The 8,541-nt window shown below is 37.2% G+C and overlaps 1 protein-coding gene across 1 annotated transcript; it reads right to left on the minus strand.

Annotated features, from left to right (window-relative positions):
* Positions 1–7,336: 7,336 nt before the first annotated feature.
* LOC128048318 (olfactory receptor 12-like) lies at positions 7,337–8,284 on the minus strand. The gene has a single exon (XM_052640692.1). The coding sequence runs from the start codon at positions 8,282–8,284 to the stop codon at positions 7,337–7,339; it is 948 nt and encodes a 315-aa protein (XP_052496652.1).
* Positions 8,285–8,541: the final 257 nt, after the last annotated feature.

An 8,541-nucleotide genomic window follows, 5' to 3' on the forward strand; every position in this document is an offset into this window, starting at 1 on the left:
TCTTAATATCTTCTGCTTCTCTTAGGTCCATACCATTTCTGTCCTTTATCGAGCCCATCTTTGCATGAAATATTCCCTTGGTATCTCTAATTTTCTTGAAGAGATCTCCAGTCTTTCCCATTCTGTTCTTTTCCTCTATTTCTTTGCATTGATCGCTGAGGAAGGCTTTCTTATCTCTCTTGCTATTCTTTGAAACTCTGTATTCAGATGCTTATATCTTTCCTTTTCTCCTTTGCTTTTCACTTCTCTTCTTTTCACAGCTGTTTGTAAGGCTTCCCCAGACAGCCATTTTGCTTTCTTGCATTTCTTTTCCATGGGGATGGTCTTGATCCCTGTCCCCTGTACAATGTCACGAACCTCATTCCATAGTTCATCAGGCACTCTATCTATCAGATCTAGGCCCTTAAATCTATTTCTCACTTCTACTGTATAATCACAAGGGATTTGATTTAGGTCATACTTGAATGGTCTAGCGGTTTTCCCTACTTTCTTCAATATAAGTCTGAATTTGGTAATAAGGAGTTCATCATCTGAGCCACAGTCAGCTCCTGGTCTTGTTTTTGTTGACTATATAGGGCTTCTCCATCTTTTGCTGCAGAGAATATAATCAGTCTGATTTCGGTGTTGACCATCTGGTGATGTCCATGTGTAGAGTCTTCTCTTGTGTTGTTGGAAGAGGGTGTTTGCTATTACCAGTGCATTATCTTGGCAAAACTCTATTAGGCATTGCCCTGCTTCATTCCTCATTCCAAGGCCAAATTTGCCTGTTACTCCAGGTGTTTCCAGTCCCCTATAATGAAAAGGACATCTTTTGGGGGTGTTAGTTCTAAAAGGTCTTGCAGGTCTTCACAAAACTGTTCAACTTCAGCTTCTTCAGCATTACTGGTTGGGGCATAGATTTGAATTATTGTGATATTGAATGGTTTGCCTTGGAAATGAACAGAGATCATTCTCTCGTTTTTGAGATTGCATCCAAGTCCTGCATTTTGGACTCTTCTGTTGACCATGATGGCTACTCCATTTCTTCTGAGGGATTCCTGCCTGCAGTAGTAGATATAATGGTGGTCTGAGTTAAATTCATCCATTTCAGTCCATTTTAGTTCGCTGATTCTTAGAATTTTGACATTCACTCTTGCCATCTCCTGTTTGACCACTTCCAATTTGCCTTGATTCATAGACCTGACATTCCAGGTTCCTGCGCAATATTGCTCTTTATGGCATCAAACCTTGCTTCTATTACCAGTCACTTCCACAGCTGGGTATTGTTTTTGCTTTGGCTCCATCCCTTCACTCTTTCTGGCTTTATTTCTCCACTGACCTCCAGTAGCATATTGGGCACCTACTGACCTGGGGAGTTCCTCTTTCAGTATCCTATCATTTTGCCTTTTCATAATGTTCATGGGGTTCTGGAGGCAAGAATACTGAAGTGGTTTGCCATTCCCTTCTCCAGTAGACCACATTCTGTCAGACCTCTCCACCATGACCCGCCCATCTTGGGTTGCCCAGTGGGCATGGCTTGGTTCCATTGAGTTAGACAAGGCTGTGGTCCTAGTCTGATTAGATTGACTAGATTTCTGTGAGTATGGTTTCAGTGTGTCTGCCCTCTGATGCCCTCTTGCAACACCTACCATTTCATTTGGGTTTCTCTTACCTTGGGTGTGGGATATCTCCTCACGGCTGCTCCAGCAAAGCACAGCCATTGCTCCTTACCTTGGATAAGGGGTATCTCCTCCCGCCGCACTTCCTGACCTTCAGTGTGGGATGGCTCCTCTAGGCCCTCCTGCACCTGGGCAGCCACCACTCCTTGGGCATGGGGTTGCTCCTCCCTGTCGCCACCCTGGCCTCGGACGTGGGGTTGCTCCTTCTGGTGTAGGTATTGAAAACATATTCTTTAGTCTTGCATTTTTCCATTCTACATAAACCCTTGGATGGGCCAAAATATTCTTGTTTACTATATTTACAGGCAGATATATACATGTAAATATATACATATATGTATGTCAATCTTATATGATTGAACTCTTTGTATTTAGGTATAGATTCTTTGGAAAAATGTCAATTCAGGTCATCTGACCATTTTTAATCCAGTAATTTGTTGTTTTGCTGTAGAGTTCTATGTGGTCCTTTTAATTGTGGCTACTAACTCTTTATATAATAAGTAGTTTGCAAATATTTTCTCCCATTCCATAGGTTGTCTCATTTTATGATTATTTCTTTGCTGTGCAGAAGATTTTTACTTTCATGTATTTCCATTTGCTTATTTTTGCTTTTGTTGCTTATGCTTTTGCTGTCATACCCAACAAATCAATGGCAAGACTGATGTCAAGGAATTCTTTCCCTGTGTTTTCTTCTGGGGGAGTGTTACAGTTTCAGGTCTTATGTTTAAGTCCTTAATCCATCTTGAGTTAATTTTCATGGTTGGTATAAGATGGTCAGTTCAGTTTCATTCTTTACATGTGAATATCCAGTTTCCCCAATATCTTTCACTGAAAATATTGTTCTTTTATCACTCAGCATTCTTGGATCCCTTGTCAAATATTAATTGATAAGACATGTATGGTTTATTTCTGGGCTTTCAATTCTATAACATTGGTCTATGTATCTGTTTTAACCAAGAGCCTACTGTTCTGATTACCAAAGCTTTGTAAAATAGTTTGATATCAGAAAATAAAGCCTCTACTTTTGTTATTCTTTCTCAAGATTACCTTAGCTATATCTTGTCTTTAGTGGTTCCACATAAACTTTAGAGTAGTTTTTCTGCTATGTTCATGAAAAGAAAAAATAAATGCAAGCCATTGGCATTCTGATAGATATTCCATTAAATCTATAGATGATTTTGGATAGTATGGACATTTTAACAGAATTAGTTTTTCCAGTTCATGAAAAGAAGATATCTTTCCATTATTTTCTCCTTCAATTTCTTTTATTAACATCACAGTTTTTCGTGAATAGATCATTCATTTTCTTGGTTAAATTAACCAATCCAGAGCCATATCCACTCTCTGCAGCCTTCACACCACAGCAGAAAATATCGCTCTGCCTAATCATCTCAAGGCCAGGAAACAGGTACAGCCCCTATAACCCAAAACCTCTGAAATTATTCAAAGTAGCCAGTCCTAACCTGTTCATCTTGCTCCACCTTGCCTTTCTCACAGAGACCCTAACAAAGGCAGAGTGCTTTTTCATTGCATCATTAGTTTCCTTTCTTGGTGTCATGTGTGTCTGATTCATTGTGATCTATGAAGCCTTGAAATCGTGCCTGTGCATTTGAAGAAGCAAACACATCTTTCAGTCTTTATTTCTGGGTTTTGGCAGGTAAAGTCTTTCCCCTGCTGGATCCCTGAACTAATGAATGGAATTATCTCCAGAATCACAGTTATGTGGGATTGGAATCAGCTTAGGGCTGTCTTTGGGTCTGCAGTAGGGTCCCTGGAAGGGGATGGTCATTCCTATCTGGTCATTGGATGAATAAGACTGCTTCGTGTGTCTTGTTCAGTAGGATAGCACTAGAATAAGGATCTGCTTCAGGGTCCATTGTTGGGTCCTTAGTCAGTGGCCTGATACCAGATACATGGACAGAAAGTAATGTCTCCCACTGGGTGTTTAGACCTGTAGGACTGCTGGCAGACTATGGCTGTGAAGAAATTGAATCCAAATATAGGACCCTTTTAGTATCTCTGGGGGTGCAGATGGGAGTGTCTTCTGTCCAGTATCTGGGCCAGCAGGACTGTTTGTAAACTGCTACTAGGATAAGCTGGAGACCAGTCACAACTTTGAAATCTACAGCCTGACTGAGGTTTGGTGGGCTTACTCCCAGGGTATCAGACTGTGGTCAAGGGGTTGGAGCTGGTTCACAGGCTATAGCCAGGACTGAGGTCTATACACCTGTTACCTGACCCATGGTGCTGGTAACAGGAGACAAACTGAGCCATATTCCAGTCCTCAGGGGCATGGAGCTGCTCCCAGGACATCAGTGACTCAGCCACCTACGTGCAAATCTGCAATCTAAAGATGGCTCTTCTCCATACTGGACGGCGCTGGAGTTTCAGACTCCTGCCTGGATCTCCAATCTCCCACAGAAGCACTCTTGTCCCTCTTGTCCATGGTTGGATGACAAGTTATTGTTGTTCAGAAGGCATATGAAAGAGAGATGTCTTATTTAGTCATCTGCTGATATCACTCCTCCTCTCCTTTTTGTAATCTTTGAACAATATTTTTGTACCACATGATCTAAAGAATTTTATAATTTTCCACATTAAAGTCTTATACATCTTTTGTTAAATTATCCCAAAATCCTTAATAATCTCTGATACACATATAAATAGTCTTTTAAATTAAATATTGTAGTTGTTTACTGCTATTGTATGGACATGGTATTGATCTTTTGTGTTAATCCAGACACCTTCATAAATCCTTCTTTAGATTGTTTTTGTAAATTATCATGTAAATGACAGTTTAATTCTACATTTGATCCCCTATACTTTAAATTTATGTTTATTAGTGTATTGCACTTGTTAGATTTCTAATAGCATGTTGAACTGCATTTAGGGATAATGGGCATTGTGTCTTTTTCATAATTTTAAAGAAAATGCTCCTAATATTTTCCCATTTTCCCAATGAAAATGTGTCTTCTTTCAGTTTGTAGCTATAATTTAGCAGCTTAATAAAATTTAGTTATTTTTCTAATTTTACTGTGTTTAAAATCATAAAATATTGTTACAACTTATCAAATATTCCTTCTACACTTTTTGTGACAATTATTTTTAAAATATTTTAATCTGTTAATATGTCAATTTTTTTGTGTGTTTTAGTGTGGCATTAAACTACCACAATATTTAAGGTAATTATCCTCCAATTAAATAAATTAATAAAAATTAAATAATATGTCAAATTTAATTCTGCATTGAATGACATTGAACTATCAATGCCTACCTGCTATATTTACAACTTAGCCATAATGATCACCTTTTATCATATTCAATATGTTTAAAATCCAATTTGATAATACATATTACGACGACATAGTTTCCTTAAATTGTGGAATATTTACAAGTTTAATAGCTATCTAAATGTGCCCCAGAAATTTCACCATAAAGGTTTTTGAGTTTAAATCCTCTGAACTGAAGACAATAAAACTAGAAATCAACAATAAAAATATATTGTCAAAATAAATCTACTATACTGAAAGAACAAACTTCATCTACATAACCCTTTAATAAAAAGAACGTTAAAATGAAAAATTGTTTATATTGAATATAATAATGAAGCAAAAAAATTACATTGAAAATTATACAAAAGTCTTAAACACGTTCCATTAAAGTAAAAACAGAAAATAATTCAACCAACCCTTCAACTAATGAATTCAGAAACAAAAGATTAACAAAACCAGAAAAACCTTAGGTATATTAAAATAATCATGAAGATATGCAAATGTTCATGCAGATATTGATTAGCAAACATAATGTGTGTATTTATCAATTAATTTAAATAGTACAATATTTATGAGTTGCAGTTTGGAATACATCTAAACAAAACAAAACTAGAACAGGAAACCTATGTAACACCTAGATGTCACATCATAAACTACTTTGAAAATAATTATATGGAACTCAAAATTCTAATGGTATAAAGTCAAATCCATGGCAGATTTAATTAAGGAACTAAAATGGAATAAAATAATAAAAATGTATAATTACAGACATCAAAAGAATTATATTACTATAAGACACTATTTTATGTCACTCCATGCCAATGTTTTTTCCAAATCTAGAGGAAAATAAGGATTTTCAATCAATATACAGATTACAAACACTACAAGAAAGAAAGTAATGAGTTCAATAAGTATGTGTGTAGTCCCTAAGTCATGTCTGACTCTTTTGTGAGCCCATGGAATGTACCCCACCAGGCTGCTCTGTCCATGGGATTTCCCAGGCAAGAACACTGAAATGGGTTGCCATTTTCTTCTCCAGGAGAATCTTCCCAACCCAGAGATCGAACCCTCATCTCCTGTGTTAGCAGGCAGATTCTTTACCATTGAGCCACCAGGGAAGCCCTCAATAAATATAATACTAAAAATATTACCAAACATTTATTATTAAGACTCCCCATTACAAATAGGTTTACAGCAACCATACCACATTTATTTTTTTTTAATTTTTTGTTCCTTGATAAAATCATTAATGTTTGGACTTTTAAGGATATTATAGGTGTAATACTTTGTACTGCCACTTCATATAATTATCTGAGCAAGGCCAATGATTTAAATTACTGTGGCATTTTCAACTCTCATTTGCAAAGATTGGATACTGGCAAACTCAACTATGATTTGGAGAAAACAAATTCCATAGAAATTTTAATAGTGTCTCTTTCTTTTCCCCCCAGATATATAGATGGATATATAGACATTCATATAATCATATATATTTTCAGATATTATATTAATACATTTATTTAGCAGTACTGTATTCATGAGTTGTAATTTTGAATATACCTAAGCAAAACGTGACTGCAGCCATGAAATTAAAAGATGCTTACTCCTTGGAAGAAAAGTTATGACTAACCTAGATAGCATATTCAAAAGCAGAGACATTACTTTGCTGACTAAGGTCCGTCTAGTCAAGGCTATGGTTTTCCCTGTGGTCATGTATGGATGTGAGAGTTGGACCGTGAAGAAGGCTGAGCACCAAAGAATTGATGCTTTTGAACTGTGGTGTTGGAGAAGACTCTTGAGAGTCCCTTGGACTGCAAGGAGATCCAACCAGTCCATTATGAAGGAGATCAACCCTGGGATTTCTTTGGAAGGAATGATGCTAAAGCTGAAGCTCCAGTACTTTGGCCACCTCATGTGAAGAGTTGACTCATTGGAAAAGACTCTGATGCTGGGAGGGATTGGGGGCAGGAGGAGAAGGGGACGACAGAGGATGAGATGGCTGGATGGCATCACTGACTCAAAGGGCATGAGTCTGAGTGAACTCCGGGAGTTGGTGATGGACAGGGAGGCCTGGCGTGCTGCGATTCATGGGGTCGCAAAGAGTCAGACACGACTGAGTGACTGAATTGAACTGAAGCAAAACTTCAGACATGACTGAGCGACTGAACTGAACTGAAGCAAAACAAACAGAAACAAACCTCTGTAACAAACAGATATCACACCATAAATTAACTATGAAGTAATATAAAATATCTACATTGATTTTCATTCATTTTTTAAAAATCTATTGATGTTAAAAAACTCACATCTTCAAAAGTGTAGATGAACTTAGTTAGAATTATTCCATAACAAATTATTACATATACTGATTTTAGTCTAGCCTACAGTTTTACAGATAACCAGAGGTCAATGAAAAGATTTTTTTCTCAATAATATCCTTTTCATAGCATTTTTTACCTCCCTATTCCTTAGACTATAAATCAGAGGATTCAACATAGGGATGATAAGAGTGTAGAATACAGCTATAATCTTGTTTTTCTCTGGTGAAGAGATGGCTCCAGGCTGGGCATACATGAAGAATACAGTTCCATAGAACAAACTCACCACAGTGATATGAGAGCTACAAGTGGAGAAGGTCTTACTCCTACCATGAGTTGAGGGGATCTTTAGAACAGTGGAGAGGATACATGCATAAGAAAGCAGAATGATAGTTGTGGTAGTGATGATGATGAGGGAAGAGAGAATAAAGAGTACGATCTCATTCACCAAGGTGTCCACACAGGAGATCTTGATCAGGGCTGGGACATCACAGAAAAAGTGGTCCAATCTGTTTTCTCCACAGAAACGCAAACTGAAGGTGAAACCTGTTTGTATCATGGAGTTGATGCAGCCACAGATGTAGGAGGCAATCACCAAACGAACACAAGCCTGCTGGGACATACGAACCACGTAGAGGAAGGGCGAGCAAATGGCTGAGAAGCGATCATATGCCATCACAGCTAGAAGAAAGCCTTCCGTCCCAACAAAGAGAGCAAAGAAAAAGAACTGGGTTGCACAGCCATTGTAAGAAATTCTCTTGTCTTTGGATAAGAAAGTGGCCAGAGTTTTAGGAGCAATGACGGTGGAGTAACAGAGATCTAAATAAGATAGATTTCTGAGAAAGAAATACATAGGGGTATGAAGTCTGGAGTCTATTTTAATGACAACTAACATGCTGATATTTCCCACCACAATGACCATGTAGATAACCAAGAAGGTTAAAAATAAGAGAAGCTGTACATCTGGAGATGTTTGGAATCCTAGCAGAATAAACTCCATCACTTCTGAGTAATTCTTATTCAGTTCATTCTTCATAGCTGAGACCTATCTGAGAAAATTAGTGGATGATAATGAATCCTATGGAAAGCCTTGTCAACTTTACATTCTTTTTTAAAATTGAAATATAGTTCATGTACAATATTATGTTACAGGTATACAATATAGTGATTCATAATTTTGAAGCTATACTAAATTTATAGTTATTATAAAATATTGGCTATATGCCCTGTATTGTACAATATATCCTTGTAGCTTATTTTACATATAACAGTCTGTACCTTTTACTCCCCTAT

The sequence above is a fragment of the Budorcas taxicolor genome, chromosome 5, assembly GCF_023091745.1.
Source record: "Budorcas taxicolor isolate Tak-1 chromosome 5, Takin1.1, whole genome shotgun sequence".
NCBI classification, from domain to species: Eukaryota; Metazoa; Chordata; class Mammalia; order Artiodactyla; family Bovidae; genus Budorcas; species Budorcas taxicolor.

Excerpts from the sequence above, each read along its gene's own strand:
- LOC128048318 (XM_052640692.1), bottom strand. The coding sequence starts at position 8,284 with ATGAAGAATGAACTGAATAAGAATTACTCAGAAGTGATGGAGTTTATT.